The following is an 18,403-nucleotide window of genomic DNA, read 5'->3' as shown; positions in this document are numbered from 1 at the left end:
AAGTTTAGCTAAATGTATAATTGTCTCAATGTATTTAGTACAATTAAAATGTTTTAAGTTAAAATGCTACACATCAATAAGAGGGGTCCCTGCTCCATCTATAAAGGGATAGTGCACCCAAAAATCATTTACTTACCCTCTAGTTCCAAACATGTATGAATTTCTTTGTTCTGCTGAACACAAAGATATTTGGAAGAATGTTTGTAACCAAACAGATCTCATCCCCCTTTGACAATGTGGGATTACAAATTTGTACTATGTTATATCTAGGTTCCAATGTAATAGTATATGAACTGAAAACTTTATGTACATTGTGTTTTACATTTTGAGGTAAAGATAATGACATTCAAAGGAGCTCAAGGCAGGCAGCTCAGGTGTGTGTGACAAACCTTTTGTCTTCCTTAACTTCCTAAAAAATTGGCAGGACAAGCTCAAGATACATTGGTGCTTTTGTCTCTATGATAATGTAAAGGTATGGGCAGTACTGTCAGACTGATTGGATTAGCACCTATGCATTCGAATGTCACAGTTATGCTGATTAGATGCTTCGTTTGGATTGTCTCAACCCCCTACTCTATGTATCCCTCCCCCTTGAATGTATATGAACTACCAAGTACACTGCTTGAATTAGACTTGGATGACTACAGCAACACAGCGCGTTTCTCAATAAAGAGTAACTTCTGCTTGAAAGATATCCCAACGTCTCCTGGTCTCCGCTTTGACGAGAAAAAAAGTTTCCAACGCTACCATAGTGTTTTTTTTCCTACTATGGTAGTCAATGGGGGCGAGCTTTGTTTGGTTACAAACATTCTTCCAAATATCTGCCTTTGTGTTTAGCAGAACAAAGAAATTCATACAGGTTTGGAACAACTTTAGGGTGAGTAAATGTCAATTTTCATTTTTGGTGAACTATCCTTTAAATTCCACAAAGGGGTCTTTAGTCTGACAAAGGCTGAAGACCTCTAAACTTCTGAGACAGAGAATCACACTCTGCTGAAATTGTCAACATCAGTTTATTTGGATATTGGATGTGGTGAGTTTCACATGTAAACGCAGAGAATGGTCCAGGTGTCATATTGTGAATACTAAAGATCAGTAAACAGTATAGAAATCTGAAAGGATTTGCAAGCAAGTGTTCTGGAGGCCTGTCAATCACAGCTGGGGGGAAAAAAATGGTTAATTCATAAAAAAAAAAAAAAAAACATCCAAGAACAACTGGCACTGTTTTGCGACATCTCCTCATGATGAACTATTACACAAGACTTTAAAACTTAAGATCAGCATTCTGTTCTTTACCTGGGTAATCTAAAAAAGTATCTTATTTGACAATTTTAATATGATCCCAGAACCTGAGCAAAGTCTTTCAGACCTGATAACTCCAGGTTGACCAAGGATTTGGGAAACTGAAGAGACTGAAATGAGGTAAAAAATAGAAATGAGTGTTACTAGATTTTTAAGTACATTTAATTGCCAATTCTTATATTTCACACTAAACTAGCTGCCAAAAACCTTTGCAAAGTCACAGTGTCTTAAAGTCGCCTGTGAATTCAGCTCATAACACATTCCAAAAGCATCTCTTATCGTCGTGGTCCACAATAACAATAATGCTAATTCAAACTAAATGCGGTTGAGTGACAAGGCTTGTTAATAGTCCCTTTATAACAGTTTGCTACATAATGAGCTTCCAATGGGATTATCTTAAAAATGTGATAGGAATGACAGTCATTGAGCAAGTACATGATGTCATGTTCAGCAAGAAGAAACAGACTAAGTTTATCCTTCTCAAGTTGACATTTACAGCCAAAACAGAACCACCATGCAGTATGTCTGTCCTATAGTCTCAATATCTACGGTATATACAGTCTACAAACACACGCACATCTTATAATAAGTTAAAATTCACAAAACAATGTGCATGTTGGTTCTGTGAACTCCTTAAGCTTTGTCATCAAAGTGGCATGGTCCATGTGGGCAGGTAAAAGGCATGAATAAAACACGGAGGGTGAACTGGACTCTTGAAAAGGGGCGAGTTTAGCAGCCCCCGACCGCACCAGCAAGGGTCACTGTGGAGTTGTTCTGAGGTTTGCCTTTGTGCCGCTGACCTCCTCGTCTTCTGCCTCCAGACTTTGGCTTCAAGAAGAAAAGAGGAAGGAGGTTGTAAGATGATTATTGACTTCTAAACTTTACACTTTATCCTGATATGGTAAATAACATTATTGGTAACACTGTAAATCACTTGCTTTTCCACATACTTGGTATAATATATAACAGTTTGAAATATAATAGTAATAATACACAGCTCCACAAAATAATTAAACAATCAGTACATGTAATTAATTAGTATTAATCAGTATTTGATTTGCAAACACAACTAAAAAAACATTTGAATTTTGTCCATTTGAATTCTAGACATATTTAAAACAATTGAAACGTTTCAACTGTTGAGATGGAATTTGAAATCATGCAGATGACAAAAACTTGAAGCTGTAATTGTATAATCCGAATATTTAATTTGGTCTCAAAAATCCAGAAAAAAAAAAAAAAAAAATGCACAAACAATTTGGATTCAAAACTATAAAAATACAAAACTATGGTATTTTGGTAAATGTCTATAATTCGAATTTCAACAAAATACGTCATAGTTTTCCAAATATTTATCCATCTGTCACGGTCAACCAAACAGATCATACTAGGGCTGCAACGATTAATCGCAATTAATCGTTTGCAAAATAAAAGTCTGTGTCTACGTAATATATATGTGTGCGTTCTGTGCGTAATAATAATATATATATACAGCTATGGAAAAAATTAAGAGACCACTCCAAGTTAAGAAATCAATGTTAAGTGGTCTCTTTTTTCCATAGCTGTATATATACATACATACACACACACACACACACACACACACACACACACACACACACACACACACACACACACATTCATGTATATATTAAAGAAAAATGTTATATTTAGATAGAAAATATTTATGTTTATATGTAATATAAAATATATATAAATATATATATTTATAATACATGCATATATTTCTAAACTTTATACCTGTATGTGTGTGTATTTATATATACATAATTATTATACACAGAGCACACACATATATTACGTAAACACAGACTTTTATTTTGCAAACGATTAATCGCGATTAATCGTTGCAGCCCTAGATCATACTGACAATCACCCCCCAAAAAAGATTACCATCACCCAAAATACTGGCAAGTTGTTCCTAAATATACAGGAACACTATGAACTACCAAACCAGCCAATATTAAACAACACCCTCTCAAAATGAAATCAGGTGATCACAAGCCTCACTCATTCCCATGCCACAGTATAATTTAGGTAAAATATGCGTCATGCAATATCCTTTCAGAACATGGAGAACCTATAAACAGAACAGTTCCTGTGAGGGGATAATTAGCAGTTTTGGGAATGAGTGAGTCACTTGGTTCCCTTGTTTTACCTTGTTCTCTTTGTTTTGAGGGTCTTCCTCCATTTCTGTCTGAAGCAGTGAGAAGTGTGAAACAAGGCAAACGAAAGCAAAACAGAGCAGTTTATGGGAAATAAGGAGGGTTGAAATGGAAGAACAGGTATAAAAAAAATAAAATAAAAGCAGCAGAAGAGCATGATTGTAGTTGAAGAAAAATGAAAATTCGTACAAGTATCAAAAGGAAAAATGTAAAAGGTGGAGTGAAGGGAAAGTGTGATAGAAAGCTGTTAGACTGGACAGATCAGACAAACCGCAGCAGGAAGACAAACTGACAATACTTGTAACTCTGAGTATAACACAGCATTTCTGTTATTACCTGTTGCGGTATGGTTTGCTGGGCGGCTGGCGATCCTGTGCTAGCAGTCTCCTCACTGGGTGGGGCCGCTCCATCCTCTCTTCTAGCCGGGGCTTTCTTTGTTGACTGCATCTTGATCTGCGGAGGTTTGGAGTTTGACGGCTGATTATTTGTTGACAGGAGCAACTATAAGCCAAGAGAACAAAGTGACCAAATTAGATTCTGAAAAATGATCACTCATAAAGAATCTTATAAAATAATTGTGTGTCTTTAAAATTACTGCAACACTTCCATGTATTCGATTCTGACCTACACCCTCAATCTCATGCCTCATGAAGCTGACCTTGGTGATGGTGCCCACAGCTTTGGTTCTTCCCTCTCTGAAGACAAGCCTCTGGTCTATGTGCAGGTACTCTGGGGTTTTAATGAAGCGGAAGTGTACGGTAGCTTTGTCTCCTGTGCGTAAACAGTCTCTGGTCATAGACAGGATAGTAGCTGTTTGCCTGATGCTACCGCAGTGCACTGTGGGAGGGGAGAGACAAGTACAAGAAAAACTGTAAGGGGAAAATCTAACATACTTGCATTCAAGAGCGTGCGAGTGCCGGCATCTCACCCATGGCTTGGTATCTCGGCGAGATGGTCGTCGGATGATGCAAAACTAGTATCTCGGCCTCAAACTCCCAGTATGCCTGTGGGTTTAATCTTGGTGACACCATGACCATTCCCTTCCTTATTGAGGAGCGCTTGATCTGAAGGAGAGAGAAATGAGATAAGGAGGGGATAGTGTAAGGAACAGCAAGACATATGAGGTTCATGAACAAATGACTTTAATACATCAGTCAAAAAGATGTCAAACTCACTAGTGAATTAGCGATTTGAACAATTGAGGAGTGAGGCTGATTCAGAGTAAAACATTTGCAACTGATTCTCTCTTAAGCCTGGGACACACCAAGCCGTCTTCAAAGAGCTAGTTGCGACAAAAACCAATGGTGTTGTCACCTCACGTCGGCTACGTCTGGACCAAAAAGCTGCGCTTGAACATACAGCACAGAGTACAGCTGACTGCAAACTAGCACATGCGTTCTGTGCCAGCATGTAAGGATGCATGCAAGAACTGTCTATATCAGCAGGTCTCAATAGTCTATATACGTCATTCAAAAGAAGAAACCAAAACAAGGATATAGGAGATATACACAGATAAACGGAACGCAAACAAGCCAGTGCTTGCCTACCATTTTTAATATCAGTTATGTTAATAACTTTCTTCATTTTAAGTGGCTTAAAGGGATAGTTCACCCAAAAATGAAAATTTGATGTTTATCTGCTTACCCCCAGCACATCCAAGATGTAGGTGACTTTGTTTCTTCAGTAGAACACAAATGATGATTTTTAACTGCAACCGTTGCAGTCTGTCAGTCAAATAATGCGAGTGAATGGTAACACTATTTATAAGAGTCAGTAAACATGCACAGACGAATCCAAATTAAACCCTGCGGCTCGTGACGACACATTGATGTCCTAAGACACGAATCGATCGGTTTGTGCGAGAAACCTAACAGTATTTATATCATTTTTTACCTCTAATACACCACTATGTCTAACTCCGTTCAGCATTCGCTTAGCGAGGTCTGATCGCGCTCTGACAGCGGCAGTGATGTCTCGCGCTTATACTTCAATGAGTGCTAAGGTGCGTTCCATTAGACCGTAAGTGGACTGTGAAGTGGACTTCACAGGGTATTTCGCCATCTTAAGTGAGATTCCATTCCGAAGGGAGCGAACATGTTCAGTTCGAAGGGCACTGCGAACGGCATAGGGAATAAGGGAACATCGATACATCACTTCACAGGAAGTAGAGAGGTAAAATTACCCAACTGTCATTGCGCACTGCGTCACCAGTCAGAACTACGATGAAGCAGAGCCGTTGAAAGAGTTTAACAGCTCTCTGGTTTTGAGTATTCATACATTTTATACGAACGAAAGTATGAATGGTTATGGCGATGAGTGTTACATTTGTATATTTTATTGTATGAATAGGCATGACAAAGTAAAAGTGTTAGAGCTAAGACTCTATCATTTATTTTATTTTATTTAACGTTACCTCAGGAGTGTTTATGCGGCTGCGCATGGAAAAGAAAGCGCACAAGACCATGGATTAAGAATACATTTATACAGTTAACCAAATGAGAATTTATTTTCATATGGCATGACAGTTACAGCTACATATCTGTTAAGAGTCGATTTTAAATTCGAAATTAAATTAAAATATCCATTTATTTATTTATGTTATCAATCTGCGCGACACTGTTGTTGACTTTCTTTGATGACGTTTGCAGGGCGTTCCAAATGAACGATTATTGTCAGCGAAGTCCACTTCAACGGATTTACCGTGCTCAGGGAGTAGTGAACACTGCGTAGGGACCCTGTCGAATGGAACGCAGCTCTAGACATCACTGCCGCTGTCAGAGCGCGATCAGACCTCACTAAGCGAGTGCTGAACGCAGTTGGACATAGTGGTGTATTAGAGGTAAAAAATTATATAAATACTGTTCGGTTTCTCGCACAAACCGATCGTTTCGTGTCTTAGGACATCAATGTGTCGCAACGAGCCGCAGGATTTAATTTGGATTTGTCTGTGCAAGTTTTATTTACTCCTATAGTAGAAGTTCCCATTCACTCGCATTATTTGACTGACAGACGGCAACGGTTGGAGTTAAAAATCATCATTTGTGTTCTACTGAAGAAACAAAGTCACCTACATCTTGGATGTCCTGGGGGTAAGCAGATAAACATCAAATTTTCATTTTTGGGTGACTATCCCTTTAAGTTGTTATGAAAATATTTGCGCTCTGGAATGCTCAATAACATAACATTAGACCAGCCTTCTGTCTGTGCCGTCTTGACTTGCTCTCCATCATTTTCACTTTAACTCTCATTCACTAAACTGAACATCCAATCAGAGTTCCCACTCTTATTGATAATCCCCACGCAGATTCAACATGCTGAATCTGGAAAACTGCCGCTGATGTGAGCCCGGCAAGAGCCGACGTGTGGAAAACACCACAAAAACTAGTCTGTCGGATGCTCGCCATTGGCCAACGACTGACTCTTGGGTTGGTGTGTCCCGGCCTTTACTAAACTGCTTTGTCCAATTCAAAACTGAAAACACATTCTCAACATAATTTTGATGTAATGAATGGTATTCAGATACATTATTGGTCATCAGTATCATCAGCTGTAATGCTGAATCTTAAACTGTAAGGTGGTGATGGAACATGATGGATCAATAAATCACAAAAGTATTTGACTTAGAAGAAATATTCTCACAAAACAGAGTCATGTCACAAATACAATGATCCCTTTTTTACATTTTCAGGGTTCTCAGAAGCTGAAGTCGTCATAGTTGGGTAAACTTCTGTAGAGGTGAATGGGAGATGAAGGCAAATATAATTTTTGTATTCCCATTTGCACCAATACCAACAGAAAAAAAATCTATGATTGCATTTACACAACTTTCCAAAGGAGAGGAAAAATATAGAGAGATTGATTACAGCAGTCAGAAGAAAGAATAATGTGAAATCTGCCGTCACTCCCTCAGCCATTGTATTAGAAACACCCTCAAAACAGCGTTAATTTGCATTTTGTAATTTACTACCCAGGTAATATAACACTAAGTAGAGCGTTGTAAATGTATGTTTTTTTTCTTCATTGCAGTCTGTGAAAAAGGTCACTAGAGAGATAGCATCAATAGGGAACTAAACCGCTTCTGAACAACCATCTTTGAGTGATTCTGTAATGTGTAAACTAAAGTAATTTGACCTAAATGTTTAATTTTAGCCATTTATTTAGTCTGGAACCCACATCACATACCTTTTTCAAAGCAAAAGAGGCTGTTTGTCCACCGCGGACCTCTTTCACTGGCATCCTCTTGCGGTGAATGGATTTGACAGTGATGGAGAGGAAAGCGCCCAAGGGGTCTGGTCCAAGAAGCAAAGTGTCATTGAGTCGAATCAGCCCTCGTAACGTGGTCCCAGATACTACTGTTCCTACACCCTTCCCCCCAAAAAGAATCAGACTGTTGAGAGAGGGGAGACATAAATATATAAACAGAGACAGAAAGCGTGCTTACTGGTACTGAATAGGTGTCATCTATCTGGAACTCGGCAGGCTCGTGGTCTTTGAATGAGCTTCTGGAGGAGAGCAGGTTCAGGAACATCTTCAATAGGTCCATGTTCTCTCCTGTGACGTTAGAGATCTGGAAGATGGGACATATTCTACAAAACAAACAAATTTAGGTAAGTCTGGAGAATAACTGGGTTAAAAGTTGTCAGGTAAGCAAAAAAAAGCGTGTATTGCGAGGCATTACCTCTCAGAACTGAAGTTGGATGCTGTGACAATGACATCATCTTTATTCTGGACTAGGACAGGGATCTTCCTGCAGCCTGGAGACTTTAATATCTTCTGCAGGAGCTTCAAGGTCTCTGAAAAGACAAAGTGTGTTAAATTCATTAGTATGGCACTACCTACAGCTTTCCATAATTTACAGTCAATTAAACAATGGCATTATTTGTGGACTCATGGTTCACCTTGAAGAATATTAGCTGGACACATGTCAATCTTAGTAACCACCACAAAAACGGGAACATTGAGAGCTAATGCCAAACCCAGGTGCTCTTTGGTCATGCCAACAATTCCTGCATTACTTCCAATCTGTGACAGAGAGTGAAAAGGAGTAAATTTTAAGATGTCAACGATCATCAGTTCACTTTATTCCAAACCCTAGTGACCCCCACTTTGGCAGCTCTTTTTTTTTTTTTAGGCGTTGTAAAGGCTAATTCACACCAAACCAACAAACACAAGTTGGCTGTTGGATTTATAATTTTATGAAAATAACTGTCATGTTCACACAGCCCCAGCAGACACAGACAAACGCTGATTGAACATGTTCAGTCTGGTGAAAACAAACCCTGACCAACGGCGACAAACGCCAGCAGGGGTAACACACTGATCCGACAAAACCCAACAAACGTGTTTGTCTGTGTGATGTGAATTGGCCTTAAGTGTACTCCTAACATTAAGTTTGGTCCAAATAGTTCCTTACAAAAGGATGTTGCCTTAAGGTACAGTCACATTTACCATTTTCAGCAAATTTTTGCAGGAGAAATCCAGTCACTGCAAAAGACATCTATGCGATTAGACGCTTCGCATGAGAGCAAAAGATTTCCCCACACAGATTTCGGGTTCAAGTTGGTCACACGATTTGCTGCATTGACCAACAAACAGCTGCTCAGTTTGAGAGTGACTTCTGTGTTCTTCATACATTGCTACTCTATCGACAATAAACTTTTTTTGCCTGCAGATTTTGCTTGAATTTTGTTAATGTGACCGCACCTTTATATTACATTTTAGCCAAAATCCAAGATTGTAAACACAGTTGAAAAATGTCAAATATACAAATATTTCAATCAGCACTAAAATGTTTTACTGCATAAAAAAGGTAATAGAATAGCTATTTAAAATGTGTTACCAATATTTGTGTGAGCTATGTATTCGCTGTGCTTGTTGTAGCATCAAGTCCTTAGCTTATCAACATGCTGATATCAGACTACTAAAATCAATTGTGAGCAATAGTGAGTTGAGGCAGTTCTTGTGTAGCTCACTTATACTATTTATGTAATGCACGTGAGTGACTGTTGACAGTGTTGCTGCCCATGAAGAACATTTCAAATGAACTATTTATGAAGTTCTTCTTTGGTTAGCATGCTGCCATGGGAGAAACTGTAGCTGTCTATCAAAACATCAATAGGTTTTTGAAACCTATCTCTTTCTCTTCCCTCCTTACCATCAGCATGCAGAAATCAGGCAGATGACCGGTCATTCCAAACACAGTCGTCTTCAGGTACTTCTCATGGCCAGCAAGGTCAATAAAGGTAATGACTTTAGAAGACTTCTCACAGATCTTGGTCCAATCCAGGCTGCCTCCGTGACTGTCAGGTTTGTTGACTACCTGGCCCTCTTGATCAAATCCCAGGATGTCGTTACCCACGCTGCTGGTGCGCCCACTCTCCATTTCGTGCTTGTGCCTGAAGAGCTTCTGTCGTGCAAAGCCACGGCCATTATCCAACTCTCCATGAGTCAGCACCCCCAGCAGAGTGCTTTTACCGGCATCCACATTCCCCACAACAGCCACCCTGAGGAGAACACCATCGTGACTGAGTTAGAAATCCAAAATGACTACACTCAATAAAAGTAAAAGTAAAAGTTCTTATAGAACTGGGAAGACACATTAAAGATGCCCCTTACACAGAGCACAAGTCATATCGGTCATTGACGTGGTTCATAAAAAGTTTGGGTTCGGTAAAGTACAAACAGTAATATTGTGAAATATTATTACAATTTAAAATGACTTTTCTATTTTAATACATTTTAAGATGTAATTTATTCCTGTGATGCAAAGCTGAATTTTTTCAGGATCATTACTCCAGTCTTCAGTGTCACACGATCCTCCGGAAATCATTCTGATATGATGATTTGATACTCAAAAAACATTTATTATTATTATCAATGTTGAAAACAGGTGTGCTGCTTAAAGGATAAGTTCACTTTCAAATAAAATTTTCCTGATAATTTACTCACCCCCATGTCATCCAAGATGTTCATGTCTTTCTTTCTTCAGTCGAAAAGAAATTAAAGTTTTTGATGGAAACATTCCAGGTTTATTCTCCTTATAGTGGACTTCAATGGACTCCAAACGGTTGAAGGTCAAAATTACAGTTTCAGTGCAGCTTCAAAGCGTTCTACGTGATCCCAGACGAGGAATAAGGGTCTTATCTAGAGAAACCACCACTCATTTTCTAAAAAAATTAAAATTATATACGTTTTAACCATAAATGCTCATCTTGAACTAGCTCTCTTCTTCTTCTCTATTTGAATTCCAGCAGTGTAGACACTGCTAAGTGTATTACTGCCCTCCACAGGTCAAAGTTTGAACTAATTGTTATATACGTGCACTAGCATATTGTATATGACAATTTAGTTCAAACTTTGACCTGTGGAGGGCAGTAATACACTTATCAGTGTCTACACTGCTGGAATTGTAATAAAGAAGAAGAAGAAGAAGAAGAGAGCTAGTTCAAGATGAGCATTTATGGTTAGATAAGACCCTTATTCCTCGTCTGGTATCATTTAAAGTCCTTTGAAGCTGCACTGAAACTGTAATTTTGACCTTCAACTGTCTGGAGGTCATTGAAGTCCACTATATGGAGAATAATCCAGAGCTAGTTCAAGACGAGCGTTTATGGTTAAAACGTATATAAATTAAAAAAATTTTATAAAATGAGTGATGGTTTCTCTAGATAAGACCCCTTTTCCAGGTCTGGGATCACGTAGAACGCTTTGAAGCTGCACTGAAACTATTTTAGCCTTCAACCGTTTGGGGTCCGTTGAAGTCCAATGTAAGGAGAAAAATCCTGGAATGTTTTCATCAAAAACCTTAATTTCTTTTCGACTGAAGAAAGAAAGACATGGACAAAAAAGTGCATTAAATCATACATTAAATACTACATTAAATCCATGGCGAATGTTGTTAATTTGTGGACTGAAAGCCCTCTATAACTTCGTCATTCATGGCACAATATTTCTCCTGGTTTCCACATCAGCATTGTTTGGTCTTATATCTGCGATTAATAACGAGAACTCTGCACCGAATTTGAATGCTTCTCACTAGATCTCGCAGCAATGTAATTAATTCTGGGGCGAATTCAGAGGGGTCCCTTAAACTGCAAGAAAAGGCCACTATCTCCATTGACATCACTTACCTAACCTCCAAGAAGTCGGCTTCTCCCACCTGGCGGCGAATAAGGTAATCCCTGACCTGGCCACCGGCCTCAGTACGCTCCCTCAACAGGATGAGGTCTGACTCGATCTGCTCACACATGGACCTTACTGTCGCCACAGACGCCTGCATATCACTCTCATTCAAACCATAGTCTCCTCCATCTTAAAGAGAGAGAGAGACAAGCTGGTGTGTATTCATAAAACAAAATCTAAATTGAGTCTCGTGGGGTTCATTTCAGTGTCTTACCTGAACCCACCCCCAAGACATAGATGGTCTCCCCGCAGCCCTCGTCCATCCTTTCACGTAGCTGCCGTAGTAACAAGTCATACTGTTCTCCATTGGGACTGACCAGGGCTAGCTATGATGCAAAAAAAGAGTCTTATTAAACACAGAATGGTTGTGGAAAAACATTCATCCTGTTTGTTTTATTATTGCCATAAACATAGTACAAATCCTCAACCTGACTTAACGTCAGTGTAAAAAAGGAACAGAGTCAGTGATCAATGGACTTGGAGAAGAGTTTCCTGACTTTACTGCATGTTACATCAGATGTTATGAGGAGTAATGTTGCACAAGGTGACGAAGCTTCATACAAAACACTCTATAGCAGAAACAGAGCTCAGCTCCAGCCATATGAAAACAGATCCTCCCCTCAGCCTGAAACGGTCTGATGAATGATAAGGAGGCAGCTGCCACAGCAGAAAACATGAACACTCATCTGCCCTGGTTCCCACATTCATCAAGGTTAAGTACCGGTGGCTTTCTAGACCTAAATTAGAAGCTGACGTGTCAAGCTGTGCCATGTGGTGACATGCTTTACATCTTCCAAAACTATTTTTCTAATTCTTGGATAATTATAATGCAAGACAATTTAATTAATCATAGTATTTGAGAGAGTACATTAAACAATTGAACTTCTCATTAGGTACTAATTTCTTGGTAAGTATGTGTGCGTTTCTACTTTTACCCATTAATGAGAAGTTAATATCTATTAAAATTCATACTAGTACCATTTCTCATCTCACTAGCCATTTGCCATGTGTCATTATTAGTCAGAACGGGTACATCATAGTTCAATTAAAAATATTACTATGAAGTAGGACTGTCAAACGATTAATCGCATACAAAATAAAAGTTTGAGTTTGCCTAATATATGTGGATTTACTGTGTGTAATTATTATGTATATATAAATACAAACACATCCATGTATATATTTGAAAAATATTTACATGTATTTATTTATATGTTTATATAAATTTATATTCTATATAAATACTTTTTTGTACATAAATAACATTTCTCTTAAATATATACATTAATTTGTGTGTATTTATATATACATATTATTTACACACATTACTCAAACAGATATTATGCAAACTCAAACTTTTATTTTGTATGCGATTAATCATTTGACAGCCCTACTATAAAGATTAAAATTGTTGCTAGTATCAACTGGAATGTACTAAAACAAGAGAAACTGTAATATACACATTTTATATATTTTTATAAGTATTTTAATAGTTGGTAGTAACAAGTACTAAACTATTTAACAGTTACTAGTAAAACTGGAAAGGGGTTAAAACAATCAAATATACTATTTGGAATAAATCGTTGATATTTTAACCACAGTACCTATAGAACTCGATGGAAAATGTGTTATTACCTGTAATAATGTAGTAATTACTTGTATCTAATAAAAGGTTTTATGAAAGGGTTTCTATTTTTAGATTTTACATTTTTAATTGTAGTTTAATACTTGTATTTACATTGAATACTTGTAGTTTTTTGTTACTTGTATTATTTACTTTTTTTTTAATGCATCTATATAGTTTTTATGAATTTTATTTCAGTTTTACTTTGATATTTTAGTACACCAAGTTAAACAAAATAGAAACGAGAAATTATGCCTCGGCAACTAGCTGAAATTAAATAAGTTGATATTTTATTTCAGGTTAGGAATATTTTTAATGGTTTTAGTTGACTACAATAACCCTGATCATGGCTCTATTTCCACATGGTGTTAAAACTTTAGGACCATAAGTAACTTAAAATGTTTCGATTCGTGTAAAATGCACTTCCTCATTCTCTGATCTGTTTATCTCCCTCCTGTTGAAGGTAAATCCCTCTGTGTTGCGTTGATATTTCATCAGGTTTTGTGTTGTCAGGTTGTCATGTCTTCGCTCACTGATGTCCGTCTTTCATTCATTGGATTTAATGCAGATGTACAGTCCAAAATCAGCTTGCTTTACAATAACCCCACACAGATGGATAAATCAAAAAGCCAGACTATAATACTGCACTACGACGGGTGCATATGATACAGACTATAACAAATATGTTTAAAAATATCGCTGAACATAGCCGGGTTAGCTTGGGTTTACAGTTTCAAGCACTCAATGGTCAGCTCGTAAAACCGAGAAAATCTCAAAAAGTCATACAAATCAAATAGCGTGATTAAAAGTCACCACAAATATTTACACAATTATTAATAATACATTTTTTGTAAACACACTAATTCACTCCGACTAAGCTGACTGTGTTTGAGGCCTACCTTGCTGGAGAAGTCAATGCCGAGATCCACGGTCTCGCCGTTGAAAATCTCCCCGTCCTCGAAGCACTCTGCCCCGTCTTCATCGCCGCATCCCCGGCCAGGAGCAAACATGCAAGCAGGGACCACAGACTCTGGCAACCCTATGGCCCCGGGGTTAAAAACTGGATCCGTCGTCGTTAACGATGCCATCTCTCGGGCAGCAGTTTTTAAAATTAAGCTAAAAAACTATAAAACAAAACAGCTTTTGGGGGAACAATTGCAAGCTGATGCAGCACAAACACATTCAGACCGTGACGCCGCTCACCACTAGGCTAAAACCTGCTGTGTCGAGATAAACAAGTATCGCTACATATTACTGGTATCACAATAACATGCCAAGCTGACAATAAAGCACACTAAAATCTGACACTCCCGTGACTGTGCACGTTTATGTGTTAGTTTAAAAACGTTAAGAAAATGAGTCGTGTGTTTTTCTTATCCTCATGAATTATTCAGCAGCTGTCCTGACCAATTGTTTTCTTTAGAATCCGAATCACGTGTGTTGTTATCCAATGAAAGTTCGTGGGCGGTGCATATCTTTACTGTAATTATATTGCAAATGATGCAACATTTATTTGTAAACTCGCAAGGTTTGTTTTGGTACAACAAGCTTAGGATGACAGAAAAAAAACAATTAATTAAGAAAAAAGAAGAGACCCTAATCATGAATATCAGTAGATCATTTGTACGTAAAACTTGAGAACAGAACAATAGACAACTGTTTCTATCACGCAACTGTGTAACTCTGAAATCATGTGCTACAACAAAACGTGTATCGAGAATATTAAAAATAAAGTGTCACCAGATTATCGTGTTTATGTGTAATAGTATATATGACTAATTTACTAAATTCTTCAGCCGAGAATCAGATTAATTAAACTAGGCCTAAGTCTAGGCTATTTGTTCCTCTGATTGTATGAATGTAAGTTACTATCAGGATCATTAAAATCACTTTATAGATAAGCAAAGGTGGCAGTATTTAAAAAAAAAAAAAAAAAAAGAATAATGTTTCTGGATCTTTAAAGGCAAGGTTTAAGCACTGCAAAAATACTACCATATACATACTACAATAGGCAATTTAAATGAGTGTTAAATGGTTGCATTATGTTGCATCATTCTGGACTACAGTTGCACTTTTGGAGTAACACAAAGTCAGTATTTTTTTACTTGAAGTACACCCTGAGATTTTAAAGTTAATATTTAAATAATTTAACAACACATTCACAAGTGTTAATTATCACATGGCATGCTGGTAGTGTTGTAAGACCACCAAATCCAAGACCAGTGTGTGTCGAGACCAAGACAGACCAAGACTTTTAGGAGTTGAGACCAACACAAAATCAAGACCAAGACCAGCCCAGCACTCCTTAAATTCATCTAAAAGATCCACATTACCGCCTGACAAATGACTTTTTTAAATATAATTTGAATAAGACACTATAGAGCTGTTACCAATCAAATCAAATCAAAACAAAATTCCTCTTTGCACTGAACAGAAGATGCATCTGAATTGGTAAATTACAAATGCATAAATAATGTTGAGAATAATGATTTATGTTTGTATAAAAGCAATATCATGTTTGCAGTCATGCTCAAATTTGTGAAGACAGCTCTCATGCTCTTGTGATATTGCGTTATTATATCACGTTATAATATAAAAATCCAGATCTCATACAAGTTTTTTGCAACAATATCTTGAATTTTGTGAGCATTGCTTGTATTCATTTTGGTATATATGAGATTTGAATGCACACTCACTTGCAGAAAGTTTTTATTGACCAACGTTTCAGCACAAAGCCTTTGTCAATATCCCTGCAGTTGTGGTCTTGACCAGTCTTGAAACAAAATCCCAAGTCCTTTTAGTCTGAGACCAAGACAAGTCCAAGACCTACAAAAAAATGGTCTAGACTGCAGTCTCGAGTACTACTGGTAAACAAATAAAATGGTAACACTTTATTTTACAATGTCCTTGTTACACATGTAACATGTATTTAGTAATAACCTATAATAATATATGTTATGTATAACTACCAAAGCTAATACTAACCCTGTAAGAGCATTTAACTAAAGTACTGAGTAATATCAATTAACGTTAATTGATATTACTCAGTACTTTAGTTAAATGTATTAACATTCACCTTTAAATAAAATGTAACCAATAAAATATTTCATTTTCTTAATATTTTATTTTAATTGTTTTATTTTAATAAGTTATTATTTTATTGTACCTTTTATAATTCAGTTACTCATTAGCTTTTCATCAACTCATGAACCACTGCAGCAGATGCAAGTAGTCCAGTCTGAACCTGAAAAAATGAACAGGCTGATGAGGTTCTCCAAAGAAAAAAACAAAACAAAAACAGACAAAAAGCAAGCAACTGACCAGAACAATGGACAGAACAATATAATGTCTGACACAGATAGTAAAAGTGCTCTGTAAGCATAGGTTATAGGTGACTTTTTGGTGGAGCCCTGTCCTGAACTTATCATTTAGCTTTTCCTCATCAAGTGTAAAAGGAAATGTTTTAGCACATGTGAAATATGTGACATGGTACCAGAAATTACTGTGATAAACCAAGCAAGAAATGTTTGTTATAAAAAATGCTGGTTTTTTTTATTATTATTTTTACTCATGTGCTGGGTCACTCAGAATCCCCCCCCCCAAATGCTGGGTTTAGCCTGCTGGGCAACTTTATTGGGTTATTTTTAAGATTTCACTCAGGTGTTTGGTAGTTTTTCTGTATCTCAGCTGGGTTATTTTTAATGTCAATGAACCCCCTCATTTTGTTTCCTGTTCTGAGAGAAAACTTCCTGAGGGAAAATTCCTGAATGAAATTAAGGTTTGTATTACACTGTATTCCTATCAAATTATTACTGTACAAAGAGGAAAACTTCTGTAGTCTCACATTTTACCTTTTATTTTTTATTTATTTTTTGTTTACATGTACGCCTCAGCCTTACAAAGGCATACACCGGATATACACTCAAAGCGAACGACCCGCCGGCGCCACCATGGAAGTTTCACGGCCGTCAAACAAATGAGCGTCCAGGAGACCAGGCACTATGCGTTTGACAGTTGAAACTTAAATGCCTGACAGATGAGATGGCACAAGGTAGCCTAACAATGTTTTTTTTTTATGCAACTTTTCAAAAATTAATATAAGATTGCCATTTAATGAAATGGAACAGATACCAGTTTTCTTTCCACATTGGCTGCTGTTTCTGCTCCTGTCATGTCCTAAAACATTTAGGCCTATAGGCTAAATGTTGAGTGTTTTATGATTGTAAAAGGCTATCTTGCCATTGAATATTATTGTCATTTAAAATTATTGTACAAAAAAGTTGGGACACTGTACAAATTGTGAATAAAAAAGGAATGCAATAATTTACAAATCTCATAAACTTATATTTTATTCACAATAGAATACAGATAACATATCAAATGTTGAAAGTGATACATTTTGAAATGTCATGCCAAATATTGGCTCATTTTGGATTTCATGAGAGCTACACATTCCAAAAAAGTTGGGACAGGTAGCAATAAGAAGCCGGAAAAGTTAAATGTACATATAAGGAACAACTTATTAGGTCAGTTGGCAACATGATTGGGTATAAAAAGAGCCTCTCAGAGTGGCAGTGTCTCTCAGAAGTCAAGATGGGCAGAGCATCACCAATTCCCCCAATGCTGCGGAGAAAAATAGTGGAGCAATATCAGAAAGGAGTTTCTCAGAGAAAAATTGCAAAGAGTTTGAAGTTATCATCATCTACATTGCATAATATCATCCAAAGATTCAGAGAATCTGGAACAATCTCTGGGGGTCAAGGCCGGAAAACCATACTGGATGCCTGTGATCTTCAGGCCCTTAGACAGCACTGCATCACATACAGGAATGCTACTGTAATGGAAATCACAACATGGGCTCAGGAATACTTCCAGAAAACATTGTCGGTGAACACAATCCACTGTGCCATTCGCCGTTGCCGGCTAAAACTCTATAGGTCAAAAATGAAGCCATATCTAAACATGATCCAGAAGCGCAGGCGTTTTATCTGGGCCAAGGTTCATTTAAAATGGACTGTGGCAAAGTGGAAAACTGTTTGAAGTTCTTTTTGGAAAACTGGGATGCCATGTCATCCGGACTAAAGAGGACAAGGACAACCCAAGTTGTTAT

General features: G+C 37.4%; 1 protein-coding gene across 7 annotated transcripts; it reads right to left on the bottom strand.

Moving 5' to 3' along the window:
- Positions 1–895: 895 nt before the first annotated feature.
- Positions 896–15,077, bottom strand: gtpbp1 (GTP binding protein 1). 7 transcript variants are annotated; one of them, XM_067382110.1, is made up of 13 exons: positions 14,193–15,077; positions 11,884–11,995; positions 11,618–11,798; positions 9,643–9,991; positions 8,387–8,510; positions 8,167–8,281; positions 7,930–8,074; positions 7,671–7,853; positions 4,417–4,552; positions 4,117–4,325; positions 3,825–3,989; positions 3,482–3,520; positions 896–2,130 (listed from the first exon to the last, which is right to left on the bottom strand). In XM_067382110.1, the coding sequence occupies exons 1-13, from the start codon at positions 14,379–14,381 to the stop codon at positions 2,032–2,034; spliced, it is 2,046 nt and encodes a 681-aa protein (XP_067238211.1). In that variant the 5' UTR covers positions 14,382–15,077; the 3' UTR covers positions 896–2,031. The 7 variants fall into 7 exon arrangements, with proteins under 7 accessions (XP_067238211.1, XP_067238215.1, XP_067238212.1 ...); XM_067382114.1 differs by having other exon boundaries at positions 3,825–3,941; positions 4,147–4,325; positions 14,193–15,076; XM_067382111.1 differs by having other exon boundaries at positions 980–2,130; positions 4,147–4,325; positions 14,193–15,074.
- Between the last annotated feature and the right edge of the window lie 3,326 nt (positions 15,078–18,403).

Source organism: Chanodichthys erythropterus, chromosome 3 (assembly GCF_024489055.1).
Source record: "Chanodichthys erythropterus isolate Z2021 chromosome 3, ASM2448905v1, whole genome shotgun sequence".
Lineage (NCBI taxonomy): Eukaryota > Metazoa > Chordata > Actinopteri > Cypriniformes > Xenocyprididae > Chanodichthys > Chanodichthys erythropterus.
This window is presented reverse-complemented; position numbering and strand designations above follow the sequence as displayed.